The sequence below is a fragment of the Crotalus tigris genome, unplaced genomic scaffold, assembly GCF_016545835.1.
Source record: "Crotalus tigris isolate CLP2741 ecotype Arizona unplaced genomic scaffold, ASM1654583v1 scf7180000017677.1119895, whole genome shotgun sequence".
NCBI classification, from domain to species: Eukaryota; Metazoa; Chordata; class Lepidosauria; order Squamata; family Viperidae; genus Crotalus; species Crotalus tigris.
This window is the reverse complement of record NW_024096560.1, coordinates 67908-90277: the sequence shown is the minus strand read 5'-3', so window position 1 is coordinate 90277 and position 22370 is coordinate 67908. Positions and strand designations below refer to the sequence as shown.

Here is a 22370-nt window from a genome sequence, read left to right as displayed (position 1 = left end):
GTCTTATCCTGTTCCTGGTGCAGCTGTGTTTACAAAGACATTGTAATATATTCACTACTTGGGCAGATCCTGTGGTGCTTAAGACTCACCAGTTCCTAAGAAAAACTATCTTTCTGACACACAAATCTGTTGCTCTAGCCCAGTGTTTCTCAACCTTGACAACTTTAAGGCATGTGGACTTCAACTCCCAGAATTCCACAGCCAGCAATGCTGGCTGTGGAATTCTGGGAGTTGAAGTCCACATGCCTTAAAGTTGTCAAGGTTGAGAAACACTGCCTAGCCATTGGCTGGTCAGATGCATTTCCTTCTCATGGAATTTCTGAGGTTTTGGAGTGATTATTAAAATTGACATTACATTTACCCAACGAAATACAAACACTCCATCATTTTCCTCATTCCACTTTGGAAAAATAATCTATGTTCAAAAAGGTCCAGAAGAATGTGTTTTCTATCCTTAAAACTTGATGCTGAATGTTTCATTCAGTTTAGGCTCACTTTGAAGTGCATTTGTCTTTCTGTTGGTCCATGGTATTTAAAAATCCCCCCAAAGCAATAAAAAGGAAATGCACATTTACCTAACTTTATTGTAAAATACAGTTCAGGTGATCACCAGATGAAAACACTATCTAGTCCGTTCAGTGCATTTCTTGAAAGTCCAAACACATTATTACAGGCTATTCCTCTCAATATTTAGAGTAACAATGACCTTTCCTTTCAACACTTGTTAGTCTATAATAGATGGCAAAGCCAACTCTGCCCAACCTTAATCTAGCTGGTAGGACTTCAAGGACAAAGAAAAAAGGCAAGTGATATAAAATCAAATTAATTTAATAAGGAACTGAGAATATAATATCAAAACACAAACATGCCCCTCAGACAGAAGTGCAACAGAGAACACTAATCACAATAGATGTCAATTCCACCCAGACATTCATATGAACATTTTGGCAGCCCCTTGCTTTTCCGGTTGTGGAGGGGGACTGGCAAACATTGGCATGTAGGCCAGCTTCATATGTTGCAGAATTCCAAAAATCTATCTTCTGTTATTTGTGAAAACATAAAGCTGTGAAAATCCATACAAGCACCAAATTATAGAATTAGTATAAAAGAGCAAGAAGTATAGAATTAAGTCATATAAACTGTTGGCCCTATATTCAAATCGTTACAAAAAGGTTTCAAATGATTTCTTGTGGCTTCCCAAGCATACAAAATTATGGTATAGACCAGGGGTAGGCAACCTTGGTTCGTTTATGACTCGTGGATTTCAACTCCCAGAATTTCTGAGCCAGCCATGCTGGCTTGGGAATTCTGGGAGTTGAAGTCCACGAGTCATAAAAGAGCCAAGGTTGCCTACCCCTGGTACAGACATACCGCCCAAGGAAAGACCGCTGTTGAGTACCCTGGGTGACCTTTTATGTGCAGAGGAATGGAGACTGAAGTCAGCCAGCTATCATATTAAATTTGTACTGTTCATATCTATCGAGACTCCATGCTTGCTTCCATGCAATCTGTGAAACAAGTGTACGCTTCAGACAGCACAGTCACAACTTTTGCCAACACTCTCCTAAAAAAGGGGGCAACCTTTGCGCCTTTTGTTCTTCCTGACTTGCAGGGCAGCCCGGGTGGCCATTTCAAACACTTCCCGCACTCCGTCCTTTGTCTTGGCCGAGCATTCAAGGTAGCCAAATGCATTGATCCTATTCGCCATGTCTCTGCCATCTTCCGGCTTCACAGGCTCCTTCACAAAAAACGATGACATGCAAAACAGTTTGATTATTAGAAGAATAGAAGAATCCAAGGTAACCCCAGTACGTACTTCCTCTTAATTGTTTTTCTCAGCCTCAGACAATATAACAAAGCATTTTTGATGACTACAGCAAGTGTGTGTGTGTGTGTGTGTGTGTGTGTGTGCATGCATGTACGTATGTATGATGCCCAAAGTTTGGGGGCTGCTCTTCTAAAGGTTGGGCACAATAACAGAAAATGGTCCTTTCCTGGGCCCTGCCAGGTGTCCCTTCTTTGTAGATGCAACCTGAAGCATACACATTACATAATTTAATACTTTATATTTTCAGAGTATCATTGTGCACCTTGCTGGTATGACAGAAGAAACAAACTCAGATGGCCCTGAGACCTCTGCTGTTTTTTAAAAAAAACAAGGGCATGGGGCTGTGCAACTTTGGGATTGAGGCCATTATTCTGACAAAGGCCCAACATGTTTACATTGATGTATAGGAAATACTGGCATAAATCCTTAATGCAGGACTAAAGTGGGTTCTTGTCTGCTGCACATTATTGGGATGAAGATGAACTGTAATTGCCAGTGTCTCCAGAATCAATTCCTATCCATGCTGGCTGGAAAAAACAATGTTGGACTTGAGAAAAGATACTGATGAAAAAGCCTGTAGATTTATTAATTTATACCCCATTTTTTCATGCTAATTGGATTGTCATGATGATCAAAAACAACCAATTAAAGCAAACTATAAAATGTAATTAAGAGACATATACAAATAATAAATATTTCTTAATTTTATTTTCAAGCTCTTTTTAAGATGCAGCTTCTTCCCTAAATGTCCTGAGAAAGTACAGAAAAGCAGAACTAAATTAAAAACTTCACTGGGATTGTCAAAGAGGAGCATCAATTCGTACTCAAATTTCACTCTTCAAAGGAAGCTCAACTGTTTAGAATTGGAAATGCAAAATCAACAGCTTCTTTAATCAGTCATAATCCCAAATGAGCATGGAATTGATGAGGTAGCATTAATTAGGTCAAGCTACAAATAGTAAATCTTCATGAAATATTTACCTCAGAATTTTCCACAGAGTAATGAGGGAACCTAGTTCTATAAGAAGTTACAATGAAAAAAATATGTTCACAAAGCCTATGTGAAAGGTAGAAAGCATGAAAACTCCATGTTTAAATTTAACGTTTAAATTTAATCTAGAATCCTCAAACATTGTTTGCAGGTAATGCAGAACAGAAATAAGTACACATAAACTGTTTCTCAAAAGTAAATGAGGTCACATGTATAGGTTTGTTTTTAAGTCCCAGAGTTCAGTGAGACTTGTCCAGTTCTAGGTAAGTAAATATATATTACACCTTAAGTTTTTTCATTTACTTGTATTCTAAGATTATACTCTAAACTATATTTTTAAGCTTGAATTTCATATATTCACAGCTTCCTATTCAAAGAAAATCAAGAAACACAAAAGTATTTGGTTTTAAGTCAAAAATTTGAGGGTCCTTATTTCTCAGAAAGTGATCTTGCACATTCAGAGGGACATTGAGAAACTTGCTATTAAAAAAGAACAGGAACTCTTGCAGGACTTCAGGTTTAGGAAGAAACTTTAAGAGCAGAGGCAAAAGGCCAGCCTGGATGTTTATCCAGAGATAGCTGTAAACTGCTTCAAGTTGATTATTTGTGAAAGTAATAAACCAATACCGGAACATACCACAATTACTCTGAGATGTAAAGATCCCATGTGATAATGACTGTTTTTTCCCTAGATGTAGAAAGCACGGAAAGCTTCAATAAATATATGAACAAGGCAATTTAAACCACAATTGCACAATATTTTATCTCCAATAGGAGAATGGCATTCAAAAAAGCAAACAAGTGTGGATGGATCCATACCTGTTTCATCTTTGTCAACTCTCTGCGTGTGTGTTCATCATTCCGCAAGTCCTTCTTGTTGCCTACAAGGATGATGGGCACATTTGGGCAAAAATGTTTCACCTCAGGTGTCCATTTTTCTGGTATGTTCTCTGGAAGAAGCAATGAGATGGGAGAACCCGCTCACTGAGCAAATCCCTAGCACAACACAGATAGATTCATAAGTGTAATCCCCACATCAATATAAGGGAAAAGATCTATTTCAGTGTGATTGAATACAATGAGAGTCTTATTTCCAGAATCTTGGCTGGTAAACAAATGTTAGTCTACTTCATCCACCTCACCCCACTACAAATGTAAGGGAACTTTGTACTCTTTAGACCAGTAAAATACGGGGAAGAAGTGACTGAGGAGTGTGTTGGAAGTTCCCCATCTAAACCCCAGAACCACAGTCAGAAATATCCCTGCAGACATGTACTAGTATAGAGCTACAGAAAGACTTAATGTCACAAAGGCTTTCTGTGCAGAAAAAAAAGTACATATTCCTTCATCCTTGAATTTTCCCTCTGTAATACTGCCAACACTCATTTCCCTCATCTTTCTCCTGAAAGCAGCTGTTGAGTCCTTTCTGTACTGAAAAGCTATTAATGGTGTCATAGTACAAACATATCCAAGGAACTATCCAAACTGGCTAATCTTGAATGGAGGAAGCTATTCATTCTCCATCTAGCAAAATAGATTCGATCCCTAAAAGATTCCTCTTTCTAGTACAGACTTTGAGGAGACATCCTGAACTTCTGCCAGAGTCTGCATTCTTTTAGGCAGCATCCATGTATATAGGCTATTACAGCAATCATAAAATTTGCCCCTAAAATTCAGATTTTTATCATGTTAAAGTACTATTGCGAGCCCATGGCCAAAAGATTGATAATCAAATACAGTTATGATTTTGTTTGTGATCTCTATGATGACAAATATTACAAAAGTAACCAAATATGGCTGAGAAAAATCTGATATGATTTCAGAACAGAGTGGTTTTTTTCTACAGTTGACGTATTTTTTCTAAAGCAATGAATTCATTCACCTGAAAAAGCAGGCCTATTCCACAAGCAGAAATGAACTGATGGATCACCAACAAGTTGTCTTAATGTCAACTCTTAGTGACCACATTCTCCATAAAGGTCTGTCTCTAACCTGGTCCTTCCTATAGTGCACTCAGTACCATTGCATCTCAGTCCACCTGCCTTGCTGGTTTGTCATCCTTTTTCTTTCTACCTTTCCCTGTATTAGAACTTTTTCCAGAGATTTAGGTTTTTGCATAATGTTTCTGAAGTAGGATAATTTGAGCCTGGTCATTTGTAAGAACTCTGGGTTGATACATTCATTGATCCATTTGTCCATGTATTGGTTGTCCACAGTCTTTTTTCAACCCCAAAGTCAAAAGCATTAATACTCTTCCTATCCCAATTTCAGAAGAAATTATTGAATTTCATATGCTTAGCAAGAACTTTGCAAAGCTTCATCACTTCCAATAGAAGATTATCATAACTTTTTAGCACTTTCCAAAGAAATATGTGTTTACAATCTTTTCTTATTTACATTTACAACTAAGTGACATTAATTACATGCTACACCCAATACTATTTCCAGGACACCATTTTGGCTTTGAAGAATACCGGACATTTGAAAAGTGTTAGTCACTCTAATGCAATATTGTTGACTGTGACAGTAACACTGTCCAGCAGAGAATTGTTTATCTCCTGCTTTATTGACCAAAGAAGCAGCTTCAGATGGCATGGTAACTACTCCCGACAGAATGGAGCTCTAGCAATACATGGGAAGACTTACAGTATGTTGACCTTTCCTGACCTATAATATGAGCTGTTATTTTATAGCCTTGCCTAAACTATCTGGACTGTCAATGGAGAAGCACATAAGGATGACATCTGTATCAGGATAAGAGAGAGGCCGCAACCTGTCATAATCCTCTTGCCCAGCTGTATCCCAGAGGGCCAGCTCCACCTATAAATGAAAAAAAAATCAGTTCCGTAATCAACATAATTGTGACTCTATAGTTAAATACAGATACTGAAGAAAAAAACATACAACTGTTTTGCTTCTCTCATTTCTCACTTGGCTCCCTGGCAATTTTAAGCAGCCTGGCAAAATATCTACCAGTATTAAGCAATTAAATATATTAAACCCTGTATTTAACAATGGCCATTATGCAGACTGCTTTTTTTCCCACCATTCTCAAGGGCATTCATAAACACTATCAAAATTAAATACAGGAATACCTATTCAGGGCAATCAATGGAATGTTAGAAGAAGCACCAGAAGAGTTTTACTGAAGTTTCTACTTTTCAGAAATTCAAAGTTTTTATACTAATTTTATGAGAAATTTGGTACATGAAATCATCTGACAAATGGCACCTGGACTCATAACAAACCAGGAATCAGGACAGCTATGTACATTTTAAATGTTTTATTTATCTGTAATGTAAGGATGAGGATTGACTCTTCACATAAATGGGGAGTGTTGGATAGAAATGGAAGATCAAACCCCTCCTAATTTACTTCTTTGCACTCTAGTCCTTAAAACAAATATGTGTTCATCAAATTGGCCTTCATCAGCTGGTGAATTGTGAAACTAGGCAAACATTGCTCAAAGCTACTCAGCAAAATAAACAGGGCATGACGGCATGGATCTTTGGCAAATGTACAGTTACTTAGTGTATCTTACCGATTTAATTATATTTCAAATGAATCCTTCTGGAATTTATTTTATCTTTTAATCAAACTTATACACATCTCATTATCTAAATGATGGTGAGCAGTTTACAATTAGGTTAGCATTTTTTTCCCCTGAAAGTGTTGGTGTCAGATGTTGGTGGTGAAGAAGCTTAGGGTATGTATGCAACTAGAGAGAAGACAGCACTATTCATGATGTTAAAATTCCATTTACATAAGGTCGTAAATAAGCTGATCAATATTTAACAAGAAAGAAGGAAGGTAGGCTTCTTTGATGCAGAATTACCATTTCAGTGTATTGGATAGGAGTCATTAAATCAAATTTAATGTTTCATTTAATCTACAAATATGGAGCCTAACATTTGGGGAAAAAAAGGCTTCCAGCCCATTGTTTTAAAAATTTTAGTCCTGATTAATGATTGTTCATGGCTGATCAATCAGATAGTGACATTTCTAAGGGGAATCAGTATCAGATACCAATGGATGCGCAGAAAAAACCTTTATCGCAATAGTAACTAGTACAGCAGTTCTCAACCTGTGGGTCGCGATCCCATTTGGGGTCGAACGACCATTTCACGGGGGTCGCCAAACAACGCAGTCCGCCATTTTTTTCCCCTTTTCCTAAGCTGTGCTACTCCTTTTTATTCTATTGGCTTTTGAAAGCCAATAGAATAGACTCTCTTGAATAGAGTCTAATTCTATTAGCTTTCAAAAGCCAATAGGAATTGTTCAGGCTGTCTCTGCCCTGCTGAGCCCGCCAAAAGTCCCATTCTGCAAACGGTGCTGCAAGTTGTTTGCAGCGAAGGCGAGCTGTCTGGAAGTTTCTACCCCTCCCTGCTGAGCAACTACTAAAAATGTAAGTAAAAGAGGTCCAGAGGTGGGAGGCCGGCGGGTGCAGGGAGGGTTGCTGGTGCGCGTGGGGCCCGGCGGGTGCCTTACCTCCCTTGGGCTGGGCCAGCTGGTGGCCCAGCCGGTGGTTGGCCTGCTCTGTCTCTGCTGCTTGCCAGCTACGCCTCGGCCGGCGCAGGGGGCAGCATCACACATGCGCGGCACTCCCGGGCATGGAAAGTCCTTGACTTACGACCAGTTGGGTAGTCCTCGATTTACGACTGGTGGGGTAGTCAACTTACGACTGGTTGGGGGTCGCGGCATTAAAAAGGTTGAGAACCACTGAACTAGTAGCATCCAGGGTGGAAAGCAAATATTACTTAGAAGCTGTTTCTACTATTAAAGATGATGAGTTACCTGTTTCCCATCTACTTCAATATCTGCAATGTAGTTTTCAAAGACTGTTGGTACATAGACCTCTGGGAACTGGTCCTTGCTAAAAACAATCAATAGGCATGTCTTGCCACAGGCACCATCTCCCACAATCACCAGCTTTTTCCTGATGGCTGCCATGGCTGTAGAGATAAAAAGAAAGCTAGGTCTTATTACAACAAATAAGTCTAACATTACAGCATATTACTCCTCCTTGTGAACAAAATATATTTTGGACCAGATAGGATAAGTTTGAATCAAAGAAGTGTAAATTATTTATTTGGAATGACTTACGGAGAAAGTGGTAATCAGAAATAGAATATTTAAAACAAGGGAATGGAAGCGATACTTCCAGTGTTAGGTTTTATATCTGTATACTGATTGAAAGATTAAAAAAATATACTCACTACCCAATAATGTACTGAAATAATACAATGTTTCCCTGCCAATATATCCTGCTGTGAGAATTTTTGGGCCTTGGTATGATATATCTCAGAAGAAAGCAGCAATGAGCTACAGCGTATGCATGGTGTACAACTGTCTGGTTGTCCTGAGGGACCCAAAATAATTGCAGTTAGGGAATCAGCTAGAAAATCTCCTCTACCACCTGCCATATGCCACCATCTGTTTCATTGGCAGGACAAAAGATTCATCAAATGTTCTATTCACCCTATTCCATGGTGGCAACTTGATTAAGATGCCATCACCTGGGATAATGACAGAATCTAAGACATGTTTTCTTAAATTGATGGCACTAGGATTGCCAAATCACTAACAATGATGAGAGGTATGCTCAGCTGAAGAGTAACAGATTGGCAGTTCTGGAAATAAAGAGACAGCAATAATATCAACAGAAGAGAAAAGGAAACAAAAAAGTTGTTCACCCACCATTTCTTTTCTATTTTAAAATTTCCACAGTATTTATATTTTTAAAAGACAACATAAAATACAATATGTTAATTTACTATGTGTTACATTCTTCTTGGAATCTATCTAGTTGTCACAAATACATATTCTGGTAACTATAAGAGGTTATTCAGAATCCTCTGTAAAAAATTAATAATTAGAAACTCATTTGTATGTCTCATGATGATGAAAATTTGGCTGAGAATTAGGATAAGTCTAGGAGATTTGTTTTACACAAATTATCATATCCCAGTGCTTTAGCCTGATAATGATTACTGTAAGCAACTGGGCTCCATTTTGAAACAGATGTATGAATCAACTACAAAACCACAGAAGCATTACAGCATCCAAGCTTTACACTGATTTCACTCCAGCAGAGTTTATTTTAGAAACTATGAAGTGAACCTGGAATACAGTGATGCAACAGAAGCAAAGCAATCATGAATAAGCATTTGTACTTGGAAAAAAAACCTAGAAAAATGAAAATTGCTATAAAATCTTTTAGGGACTTTACTTTTTTCTGTATTGCACATGCCAGGAGACATCTTCTTCTCCAGAATAAAATTTTACGCCAGCCTTTTAACGTACTTGAAAGGTTTTATTTTACACTTAAGATAAAATAACTTTCTACACTCAAATAAACATTTCTATCTCAACATTCTGGTGCTGCTGTGCAAATCGGTGATCCAAAAATAATTATGCACCAGAATGGCCCACTTAATAATAATAAAGTTGGACGGGACCTTTGAGATCATCTAGTCCAACTCCCTGTTCAGGCAGGAAACCCTATACCATTTCAGACAAATGGCTGTTCAGTCTTTTCTTAAAATCTTCCAGTGTTGGAGCATTCACAACTTCTGGAGGCAGGTTGTTCCACTGATTAATTGTTCTAACTGTAAGGAAATTTCTCCTTAGTTCTAGGTTGCTTTTCTCCTTGATTAGTTTCCATCCATTGCTTATTGTCCTGCCTTCAGATACTTTGGAGAATAGCTTGACTTCCTCTTCTTTGTGGCAACCCCTCAGATATTGGAACATTGCTATCATGTCACCCCCTTTTCTTCATTAGATTAGTGACATAACCAATTCCAGCAACTGTTCTTTATATGTTTTAGCCTCCAGTCCACTTGCAAGTCACAATATTTTTTAATCCATTTTCCAAGGGCCATGGTGGGAATAGTCTGTGACATAAGAGTGTCACCCAGTAAGCTCCTTAAATAATCTATTTTGCCTATTAAATTTCATTTTTATTTATAATATACAGAAATATTCTTAGTCCAGAGCCTCTCATATGCCAATGGTTTTCATGTAATCATTCAATAACTTAGAGCAGTACAATTCCTCTGAAGCATTCATACAGAATAGTTAATAGCTACTTACTGACTTTATTGAATTTATTGAACCAACCAATGTTCACAAACAAGAAGCAAACTGAGTCATCCAGAACTTTTATATGAATGCATAGTTTAGGGAGTGACAGAGTAATATTAAATTTTCAGGTGGGGGAAGATTTACAAAACTTCCAAGGCAGTCTCAGAACCAAAATATGTTTAAGGAAGAAATGAAACAGGTGTTTTGATAATCAACTAGAAATATCAGAAATGAAACAGGTTTTGTTTTGCCCCATTATTGATATTAAACTATGTGATTTGGTGACTACAATGACCAGCTGCCACATCTATCTTTTCAGCACCACCTTGATCAAGACCACTACTCACTGGAAATGAAATGCTGTCTTCTGTCCACTAGCTCTGTTTATATTCTGTGCTCTTCTAATATAACATTTAAGAAAGAAGAGAAAAATCATAAATAGGATTATGCATAATGCACAAGATGAAAAGCACAATCTTGGAAGCAGCATCCAAATCCAGAAATGCTGCATAGAGAGTGAAGTAGAGAAGATGACAACATGTAAGACATCTTAGCAGATCAAACTCCAGAGAAAACTATCCAAAAGCCTTTTTAGATTCAGTCAATAGATGGTGGAGTCAAACCCAACTCTGTGACCTAACACAATATTTCTCAACCTTGGCTGCTTGAAGATGTATGGATGTCAACTCCCAGAATTCCCCATCCAGCTTTGCTAGCACACACAACCAAAGCAAAACTCTGTAGTGTAGGACCAATTTTTTTAAAAAATCACAAAAATACACTTTCTGTTTACAGTGACATCTGTTAAGAAATCTGCTAAAATGTTGTATGAGTCTTCATGTATTAAAGTTGAGGGATTTTAGAAAACATTCTTGTATAAAAATCTTTAATGACTACATATTTGACAATTCAGATAAAGGTAACCAAACAGAAGATGACAGGAGAGTTGAACTTTCTGCTGAAATATTATTTCCTTTTGATTTAGTCTGAATCATTCAACTTGGGCAATAGAGACTTATCTTTTGTGTTCTCTGGAATATCTCTGCCATTTTGCAATTAACTGTGCTTTACTTGTTGTGTCGCTTGCTTTGCCAAAATCACATTACCTAGATCAGATGTCAGTAGAGATCAATACAAATGTAACTGGAAACAGAAACTTCAAGCAAAGATGTTATAGTGCAGGGGTTTTCAAATATTTTCTTTCTGCAGAACATGTTCATTTAAAAACAAAATATGCTAGAAATCCAGATGACACTGGGAAAAACTCTTGTCAAATCACAGAAGAATAGATATTAGACTTGGCTCCATCAAAAATAGTTTGGGGTTAATTAGGACATGCCTCTTATATTTTTAATCATATTCCATGTTGCCATTCAGTTGAGCACTCAAGATAGTTAACAAAATCTAAAAACAAAATATAAAATCTGCACTCTGCCCTTTGGACATGTGGGAGGTATCATTACCCTCTTCAAAACTGGTATGTGATAAAGGGTATTAGGAGAGAACTCAAAAGTCAATCTTCTCCCAGCAGATTAAAAATATATCATTCAATACCAATATTTTACTGGTGGTCTGGGTCAGCATCAGGAATTGCTGTCGTATAGCATTATGCTTAGTAGATCCCAAATCCTCCAAAGGGGCCTGTTTAGGCTCTGTCTCTTGAAAAAAAAAAAAAGAGCACATTTCATGTTATGCCTATTCTGCTCTGCTATTTTTCACTATGTTGACTTCAGTGCTGTTATGTCCCGAGCCTTTGCAAACGGCTCGGGCGTTTGCAGACAGTCCCGGGCAGGTGCAAAGCTGCCCGGGACCAGACAGGCTGTCGCCAGCGCCGTGCGCATGCGCGGGTGCTGGCGCGGGAAAAGTAACCCATTTACCCGGGAGTTGCCTATATAAGAGGCTGCGAGGCGTTTGGGCGAGGCTGAAGCCATCTTCCTGTAAGCTGAACGCTGAATAAAAGAAACTGAGAACTCCAGCTGCTTCTCGTGTCTGTTTTCCCGCCAAGGACGCAACACTGGCGACGAGGATGGGATGCCTTGCACTACCTGGAAAGGAAGAAGTGTAAGCTTACCCAAGGAGTCCTGAGCGGCGGAAGAGGAACGGCGTCGACTCGGCAGCTACCCGCCAATCCGGTGCGCATTCGGGGGTAGGCTGGCTGATAGACCCGTCTCCTGAAGATCCGAAGATGGCGAAAATCGGAAGGCTTTCGGAATTCGACGTCTCACATCCAGAGCGGTGGGAGTCCTACGTATCCAGAATGGAGAACTACTTCAAGGCAAACCAAGTGAGGGAAGATAGCTTGAAGGCCGCCACCCTGCTTTGCGTTTGCGGCCAAGACGCCTTCGAAATCGCAGAAAATCTTGTAGCACCTGTTCCAGTAGAGTCTGTAAGCTACGCAGACCTGAAGAAGCTGCTGAAAGAGCACTTCCACCCCAAGGTGTCCGTTATCTCATGGCGCCACACCTTCGAGCAGAGGGATCAACGGTCCGGTGAAACAGCCAAGGAATACATCGCCGCGCTACGGAAGGCCGCCAAGCCCTGCGAGTTCAAGGACCTCGAGGAACGACTGAGGGACCGATTCGTGTGCGGGCTAAGGCATCGAGAGCTACAACAGAGACTTTTTGCCAAGGAAGAATTATCCTTCCAAGACGCCTTAAGGGAAGTCACCGCAGAAGAAGCAGCAGGCGGCGCCATCAAAAACATGCGGCCGATCAGAAACAGTGCAGAGGGTGCGTCCGTGCACCAGGAAGACGTCCGACGAAACTCCGAGGAGGATCCGGACGAGGAAGTCGACCGTCTACACCCCGCGAAGGAAGAGAACCAGAAGGGAAGCTCTTCGGCTCTGCTCAAGTGCATCGGCTGTGGAGGTCGCCACAGGAGAACCGACTGCAAGTTCCGCTCCGCTACCTGCCGGGCATGCGGCAAACAAGGGCATATTGCAGCTGTGTGTCTGAGCCGACGAAAGGCACAACCCCAAGAAGAACGCCTGAAAGGTACCAGATTCCCCAGCCAGAATAGGGTAGGTTTTGCGCTTCGCGAAGAAGCATCTGTAGAACAGGCACACACAAGCCCATGAAGAAAAAGCTGTCACTCAACGTGAAGCTACAAGGGGTTCCATTATCTATGGAACTAGACACAGGGTCTGCCCTGTCCATCATTTCATTGCATACATTTAGGAAGATTTGTTCCAGTAGTGGGTCTAAGGCCAAGTTAAGGCCTTCTGATATTGTATTAACAGATTTTCAGAACTCAAGAGTGTGTGTTAAGGGGGAGGCCACCCTTAACGTGCAATACAAGAGCTTTGAAGGTCCACTAGACTTATTAGTAGTAGGGGGTGAACGAACGAGTCTCATAGGACTCGATTGGTTTGAGGCCCTGGGGATACACGTCACAGGACTCAACAGCTTACAAACACTCGACCTACAGGAAGTCTGCAAAGAATTTGCAGATGTTTTCAGCCCCCAGCTGGGCACATTCAAAGGACCACCTGTGTCCTTAAAGCTAGACCCCACTGTCACTCCCATTAGGATTAAAGCAAGAAGGGTCCCTTTTGCTTTAAAAAGTAAGATTGACACTGAATTAGACAAACTAATCCAACAGGGAATCCTAGAACCTGTTGATTCCAGCCCGTGGGAGACCCCCATTGTCACGCCTCTAAAGGCAAATGGGGACATTCGCATTTGTGCTGATTACAAATGCACACTCAATAAGGCATTGCAGCAACATGCCTATCCTGTTCCTGTGGTCAGTCACATCCTGGCCTCTCTCAAGGGGGGGCGTGTTTTTGCAAAGCTTGACCTAGCTCAAGCATATCAACAGCTGCCTGTTGATGATGATGCTGCCATAGCTCAGACCATTGTGACCCACAGGGGAGCCTTTAAAGTAAAAAGGCTACAGTTTGGAGTAAATGTCGCTCCTGGGATTTTCCAAAGCGTAATGGAAAACACACTACGAGGTATACCAGGGGTCTGCCCCTACTTTGACGATGTCTTGATTGCAGGAGACTCCACACACATTCTAGCTGAAAGACTTAGGGCTGTCCTGTTAAGATTCAGGGAATCAGGCCTCAAGCTCAGAAAAGACAAATGCAAGATCGGGGTGCCTTCTACTGAATTTCTGGGATTCAAAATTGATGCTGCTGGGATTCATCCTGCTGAATCCAAACTAACTGCTATTTTACAAGCACCCAGGCCAAAGTCTAAGGCCGAACTTCAGGCCTTCCTAGGCCTCCTGAATTTCTACAATTCTTTTCTTCCACATAAAGCTAGTGTAGCTGAGCCTCTTCACAGGCTACTAGACAAACAAGCTGTGTGGCTGTGGTCACAAGCACATGAGGCTTGCTTTCAAGAAGTCAAGGCCTTGCTCACTTCTAACAGTGTTCTTGCACATTTCAACGAGTCTCTTCCTGTGTGCATCGCTTGTGATGCATCCCCCTACGGGGTTGGAGCTGTCCTGAGTCACCTCAGGTCTGATGGAACTCAGGTTCCTATTGCATACTACTCCAGAACACTGTCTTCTGCCGAGCGCAACTACGCTCAGATAGACAGGGAGGCTCTGGCTGTTGTTGCTGGAATTAAAAAATTCCACGATTTTCTATATGGCAGGCATTTCACGGTCTTCACTGACCATAAGCCTCTGCTGGGACTGTTTACCACACGTAAGCAGACTCCCCACATCATTTCCCCTAGAATGCTTAGGTGGTCTATTTTCTTGTCTGCATATGATTTTTCATTACTCCACAAGCCTGGGAAAGAAATGGGCCATGCTGATGGCCTCAGTAGGTTGCCTCTGCCAGTAGTAGAAGCTGACCCCGCGCCAGCTGTCAACATTCTATCAATCCAAGCCTTGCCCGAGCTCCCTCTTAGTGCCAGGGATGTTACCGCTGAAACAGGTACAGATCACACACTTTCACGTGTCCGCTCCTGGGTCCTGTCCGGGTGGCCTGAGCACTGCCCTAGTCCTGAGTTTCAGAGTTTCTGGTCCAAAAGGAACGAACTGTCCCTTTCTCAGGGTTGTCTGCTTTGGGGAAACAGAGTTGTCATTCCCACATTGTTCGTATGAAGGCTCTTGCACGAAGCCACTTGTGGTGGCCTGGTTTAGATAAAGATATTGAAGCTAAGGTACACGCATGCCACCTGTGCCAACGATCTCGCCCAGAGATGCCCCAAGCTCCTGTGCATAGATGGGAGGAAACACAGTCCCCATGGTCTAGGGTGCACATTGACTACGCTGGGCCCTTTCAGGGCCAGTTCTTCTTGGTCCTTGTTGACAGCCATTCAAAATGGCTTGAGGTTGTGCCTGTCTCATCCACCACCACTGCAAAGACTATTCAGGTACTGAGGGGGATTTTTGCTGCACACGGGCTGCCAGATGTCATTGTGTCCGACAACGGCCCTCAATTCACCTCCTCCGAATTCCAAGCTTTCTTACAGGCAAACCTGATTCGTCATGCCACGTCTGCGCCTTTTCACCCGTCCACCAACGGTATGGCTGAACGCATGGTGCGCATCGCAAAGGACGCCTTGAAGAGACTCACCTACGGGGACTGGCATCACAGGTTGGCTGACTTTCTCCTTTCTTATCGCACCACACCGTCCACTTCTACAGGGAGAAGTCCAGCTGAACTTCATTGGGGGCGCCAACTTACTACTAGACTTGACCGGTTGCATCCGGACAGACTGCCTTCATCTACCTCACATCCTAGGGCACCTAGACAACTACTTGTGGGTGCCCCGGTTTGGGCTCGCAATTACGGGCCTGGTCATACATGGGTCCCCGCTTCTGTGTCCAGGATCACAGGTCCTCTCTCCTACGAGGTTGCCCTGGACAACGGTCGTGTCCTGCGTCGGCACATCGACCAACTTCGCTCTAGGCGAGACTTTTCTGCTGAGACTCCTGGATCTTTTCCAGGGGGGGAGGGGGACCCTTTGGAGCAAAGGGAAGGGCAAGAGCTACTGCCCACCTCCACTGAGGGAGCCACAAACGGCTCGTCCCAAGGTTCTGCAATTGCTCCGAAAAGAAAGTCATGGAGCTTACCCACACAACAGGCACTCACGCCTACTCCAGCCAGGGAGTCACCCCGGGGGCATACTCACTTTCCACACACATCACACAGCACTCCAGCAACGGAGGATACCCAGGGGCATCCCAACAAATCAGTCCCCGCAAGAGAACTGGCACACAATTCCCAAGGTTGGCCTGACCTTACCCCAAATCATACAGGGGGTCAAACATACACAGAGTTAGTCGAGGAACCAAGTCCCGACTACAACAACCCTAGCACAAATCAGGGAACACCTGAGTTTTGGGAAAGTACAGAAACCCACATGAGCCTGAACACAGAATGGGGTTCAGGGAATGGACAGCCTCCTGACAGGTCTTGGACTGACCTAGGAGGTTCTACAGAGACGCCCAGCAGCGGCTATCACTTCAAGGGGCCTGAGGGTCTACAGCTAGGTAGGTCAACCAGGTCACAAAGTAACAGAAGCCCTGGCCTGACGAGCCCGGTGGGCAAGCAAGCAGGCCATGCATCGGGGCACAGTCCTTGGAAGACACCAGGGCACAATAGAGAGAACAGGCTCACGCCTCCCTCCAGTCAGGGGACTTATGCCAGTAAACCAGAGCTAAGAAGGTCACAGAGAGCAAAGAAATCTCCCAAGTACCTAGAAGACTACATAACATTGCTGGCAAGGCAAAGGCCAGTAAACAGTGGGAGCACTGGGGAGCAAATGTCATATAAAATAAATGTTGTATGTTGGTAGTAGTTTTAGCCCGGGGGAAAGGGGTGTTATGTCCCGAGCCTTTGCAAACGGCTCGGGCGTTTGCAGGCAGTCCCGGGCAGGTGCAAAGCTGCCCGGGACCAGACAGGCTGTCGCCAGCGCCGTGCGCATGCGCGGGTGCTGGCGCGGGAAAAGTAACCCATTTACCCGGGAGTTGCCTATATAAGAGGCTGCGAGGCGTTTGGGCGAGGCTGAAGCCATCTTCCTGTAAGCTGAACGCTGAATAAAAGAAACTGAGAACTCCAGCTGCTTCTCGTGTCTGTTTCCCGCCAAGGACGCAACAAGTGCGACAGCTGGTTCTTTTGCAAAATTTGTCCTTTTTGCAAGCAGGAAAAAAAACTGGCACCTACTGACCTCATCTATATAACTGAGTGAAGTTACTGTGCCTATCACAAAATATATTTACTGATTTTTTCAGTTTGTTTGGGGGACAAATTAAATAAGACAGGAGTAACTCTGCCACTTTCTTTCACCCTAGAGATGCTATAGGTTTTACTGTATTACAAACCGGCTTCCGACTAACTGTGAAAATAATATACCTAGGAAAATAATATACCTAGGTGCACTTTGTAAACACTCACATTCTTCAGCATGCAACTAGGAGAAAGCCAATCAAGACGGGGTAAACAGGCAGGAAACAGCAGCAGTCCAAAATTTGAATCCATAAAAATCACAGTTTCGTGGCTACTGCGATGGATCAAAGTAGCCATGAAACATATCCAAAAAGATTTGAGATAAGCATCAAAAGGCCAAGGCAGCCAAGCCAGACTGTAGAGAACAGGAAACAATGTATAGAAAAATGATTGATGATCAAAATGATAAGATGCCTCCTGAATTTCCCTGTACTTGTCAAGCCAGCCTTCTGCCTTCAAAAGAGGTGAGGGATATGGTACATGGTACATTTGGCTTTTGCACATGGAAAAGGGTGACAGGATCCTGCTTTGTTTGTCTCAGTGTACTGACCAGAACAATAGGCTGTTAAGTGTCACAAGAAAACAAAGAACAACCCTGTGAGATGACTTAAACTAAACACCTCTTTTGAATAACAGCCAAGTCATAAAAATGTTGGCATATAAGCTCTTTTTTCTCCCCAGATTTATACTTTCATTCAATGTATTTCAACCTTAGGAACTTTAAGATATGTGGATTGCTTCCTGGGGAATTCTGGGAATTGAAGTCCACATATCTTAAAGTTGTTAAGGTTGAGAAATACTGTTGGATAATTTTCTTTTTTATTAGATAATATTCATTTCTTTTGGCAAAGCAATATATATGTTACAAATTGCTTTTACTTAAGCAGATCTGAATGTCAGAACTGCAGTTCTAAAATGGACTTATTCTAGGGAAAATGTTTCAGTTTTGAATAAATCTTTGAACGTTAAACTTTGTCAAGGTATTTTAATGTCAGTCAATGAAATCTGAGTTTTTAAGTCAAGTCAGCCTGTGATTATATAGTTGGCACCAGTAGTAGGCACATTTCGTTGAACCAGTTGGACGAAAAAATAGGAAAAAGTACTATGTAAGGTATAACAATAAATAGTGGTTTTGGAAGGGATTTTTATATATACTTCAGTTTTAAGGATTTTGCTAACACCCATAAAATTCAAATAAGCAAAAGTTGAAGCATCCAAAAAATCACGATCACCACAAAAAGGCACTTGTCTTATTGTATTTCTAACGACATTTGATTCCATCCAAAGATATATAAGCATCAAATTAACATAAATACTTAAGCCCAAGAAGAGAATTGGACTTCTTAGTTATGAGTCCTGGTGATGGTTAAAATGCAGTATTGCAGGCAAACTGCCCACAGTCTGGAGTTCGATCCTGTTTGGCTCAAGGTTGACTCCACTTTCCATCCTTCAGAGATCAGTAAAATGAGAACCCAGATGGTTTGGGGCAATATGCAAATAATGCTTCAACACTGAAACCGCCCAGAGAGTGCTGTAAAGAACTACGGTATGTGTTATATAACTTTAAATGCTACTACTATTGCTAATAGTAGGTTGTTTTTAAAACAAGACAAACATTGAAGCTTCTTCTAACAAGCACATTTCACTACTGTTAAAATTCTGTTCTACATTCTTAAACCATTGAAATATTTGTCACTGTCTCATATGGAACTCTTCTGGTTGTACCAAAGTCAAAGACAAAGATATGCAAATCTCCAAATGTCTTTTGACTGCTAAAAGTGAGAGCTGTTTAATATAAAATACTCATCTACCAACAGTCTATTTAATAGCATTTGTTTTGTTTATCTATTAACCAATAGATATGCTGAACTTCCACAATAGAAACAAACATCTGCCAGTCACAAATATTTTTCGTGAACCAGTATAAAAAAAGTGAATGTTTTTTTTTTTTTAAAGAGAAGCTAGATCACAATTTAGGGGGGGCCAGGCCTATACTGAAAAGACTTGGCAGCTCGATTCCAGGCCCAGAGAGAAAGAGAAAATGCAGTCATGAGTTTGGAATGCTTCCTTGTTCCTAAGTGATTAGCACAGCCTCTTCCCCTCCCCCTCCCCCCAGGACTGCCACTAGATGAGAGTGAGCTAAAGAAGCCAAAATAACTTTTTTTTTTTTTTTTACAAAAATGTCTCTAGAAGTCACTATCCATTGAACATAGCAAACCAGATTTTCAAGAATCCTGTTTCAAGGAAAACAAGAAATAGCTGGAAAAAGTAACTATCCTGCCACACAAAGTACTTCTGTCAGAGTTCCACATTTTTCTTACTCCAAGACAGCATATTTTTGCAACGCCTCCCCAAAGATTTATCACATCCCCATTTTTGTCCATAGAGGGAGAACCAGAGATTAAAAGATGAAAAGAATGTTTTCAACATGCTATTAGAAGTAGATATAAACTAAAGTCCTCTCTCTGAACATTTCCCACCCAGGTTGAGTTTACATAGGAGGTGGAGTAAGCATGCTACTCTCCCCTTCCCCCCACTATTCTTACCTATTCATATGGAACAAAAAACCATGGAGGACCTTCAATTTAAAGCCTAGGTCAGAGGTCTTCAAACTTGGCCCTTTTATGACTTGTGGACTTCAATTCCCAGAATTCCTCAGCCAGGCACGCTGACTGAGGAATTCTGGGAGTTGAAGTCCACAAGTCATAAAAGGGCCAAGTTTGAAGACCTTGGTCCATGGGGTCACAAAGAGTCCGACAATACTTAACCACTAAACAACAAATATATTCCAAGGACAATCCTCCATTTCACCAATTCAGATAAAGGTAGGGTCTACTTCTGAGAAAACAGAAAGAAGGGTTGGCATGGTAGCTTCACCTGCCTAGCCTCTGCTTATAGTGGATGACTTGTGCAGTGGACATCCTTTTCTGTCCATGAAGATTTGAAAGCCTCCCAGAATTCCTCAGTCTACAAGTCATAAAAGGGCCAAGTTTGAAGACCCCTGCCATGGATCATATCATGCTGACACACACAGACCCATCCTCCACTATCTCCCTCTTTGCTCAAACTCATGCCCACTGTGTCAATGGCACATTATTTAACCATCTCATTTTCTGTCATCCCCTTCTGCTTCTGCCTTCAATCTTTCCCACCATCAGAGCCTTTTCCAATGAGACCTCTCTTCTCATTTGGTGGCCAAAGTATTGGTACTCAGCCTCAAAAGGCAATATATATATAATTTAAAAAAGAGCTAGGCTTCAGCTGACTGTAGGTATTAATTAGAGACAAAGAAGGAAATGCCTTCAAGCATGTTACTCACAGATACCTGTATCTCCTGCCTCTTGCGTTAGGAATGGCTTTTCAGAGGTCAAGGAGAGGCATCTCTCAGCAAAGCCTGAGGAATAATACCAAGTAATAGTTTGTTCTAACTAAGCCTCTTTAAATAAGCTGCAGTGGTAGACTGTACATATGAGAAAAAGTCCTAAACCATGATATACAAACAATGGCAAGGTTATACAACATTCACCCCAAACCAAGTAAGCTTCATTATGGCTTAATGCAACACCTGTACTTTGCCAATCATCCTCTTTGAGAGAATCAAAGTAAAGCCTTTAAGGTCCTGGTGTACCTGTGTCAGTGTTGACTCCTAGTGATACCTGGACTTCTCTCTATAGCAGGGGTGTCAAGCTACCGGCCTGTGGGTCGGATGTGTCATGTGGAAGCCATGCCCACCCCAGCTCCAGCAAGGGGGGGGAAGTCACGACACATCACATGATGCAGCGAGTTTGATACCTCTACCCTGTTCTTGCCAAGGTTTTTTGTTAAGTGGTTTACCACTGCCTGCTTCCTTAGGATGAGACTGACTGACTCAAGGTCGCCCAGCTTGGAGGGTGGAACCAAAACTCACAGCCTTCCAGTTTTTAGTCTGATGTCTTTACTATTACACCAGTCTTTAGCAGCTTGCTTTTCTCAGAAGCCACTAAGGCAGGGGTCCTCAAGCTCGGCCACTTTAAGACTTGTGGACTTCAATTCCCAGAATTCCTCAGCCAGCAAAGCTGAGGAATTTTGAGGAATTGAAGTCCACAAGTCTTAAAGTGGCCAAGCTTGAGGACCCCTGCGCTAAGGTATAAGAAGTGATGGGAATCAGTACTTTATAACTTACCAGCTCCTCTCCCCAAGAAATGACAAACAGCCTACCAACAGGTTCAGTTCACACACACACACATCCCCACACCTTGTTCCAAACTTCATCTGGAAGTCAGAAGGAAATGTAAGAAATTTTCTTTTACAACCTCCAATCTCGCGTGATACCTATATCCAAAATATGCATTAACCTGAAATAACCAGATATTAGGAAATCCCGGTTCTATAAATTGCTCCAAAAGCAGAAATGGGCGAGAGTATAGTGTTCCTGCTCTTTGCCCAGTCTAACACAGATTGTTACAACACGGTTAAATACTTTGTAGAACGCGCCACCACTTAAAACGCAGTTCAGCCGGCGGGGGTCTCTCTGCGCTCTTTGATCTCCTCGCGTGGGCGTGGAACGCAGCCCAGCCAAAGCTAATGAGTAACAGTGTGGGATTCGACGCGAATCTCGGCCAAGTTTTGCTGCAGTCCAGAGCAACTACATAAGAGGGGTTTGCAAGTCATCGGGAGGGCTTCTGACACCCACGCCCCGTTTAAAAGCGACCTGACCACCTCGTTCCTCAGGACCGTCACGATAGTCCTGCCCAATTTCTCGTGTGCGCCCAGGCAATCCTCGACCTCAACATCACCCTCTTCCTCTTCCTCCTCCATCTCCTTCCTAGCCACCAAGCCAAGTTACTCGAGGGGCGCTCCTAGCTGCTCCAGCCCTAGTTGCATCTACCAGGTGCTCCTCTTACCCGGCCCAGGGCGGGAGGCTACTTTAGCACGAAGTCTCGTTCCGGCAGCCCGGATCTTCGCCTCCTCGGTACGGAGAAGAGAGAGCAGAAGTGGACTGGCTTCTCGGGATTGTCAGAGCCGCTCCGGCCGCCTCCTGCCCCGCCTGGGAGGAGGAGCTAGGATCGGGTCAGGCTCGGGGGCAAAAGGGGCGTGGGACCTGTCGCCGGATTAATTTGTGTCACGCTTCTCCAAGGCAGCGATGTATCTCACGCGGGGAACTCCTTAAGAGCATAGGGTGAGGGGCGTTTCCAGGCACCTCTGAGTAATACCGGCACCGCGATCAAAGCCTTTTGCAGACTTTCCTTCTTAAGCAGTTACTTTCAATTTGTTCTCATAGGCACTTTGCAGGTGAA

At 42.3% G+C, this 22370-nt stretch overlaps 1 protein-coding gene across 1 annotated transcript; it reads right to left on the bottom strand.

Moving 5' to 3' along the window:
• Positions 1-812: 812 nt before the first annotated feature.
• Positions 813-22136, bottom strand: RHOC (ras homolog family member C). The gene is made up of 5 exons (XM_039337385.1): positions 21978-22136; positions 7614-7771; positions 5519-5639; positions 3639-3769; positions 813-1738 (listed from the first exon to the last, which is right to left on the bottom strand). Exons 2-5 carry the CDS (start codon positions 7767-7769, stop codon positions 1565-1567), a joined length of 582 nt encoding a protein of 193 aa, XP_039193319.1. The 5' UTR covers positions 7770-7771; positions 21978-22136; the 3' UTR covers positions 813-1564.
• Between the last annotated feature and the right edge of the window lie 234 nt (positions 22137-22370).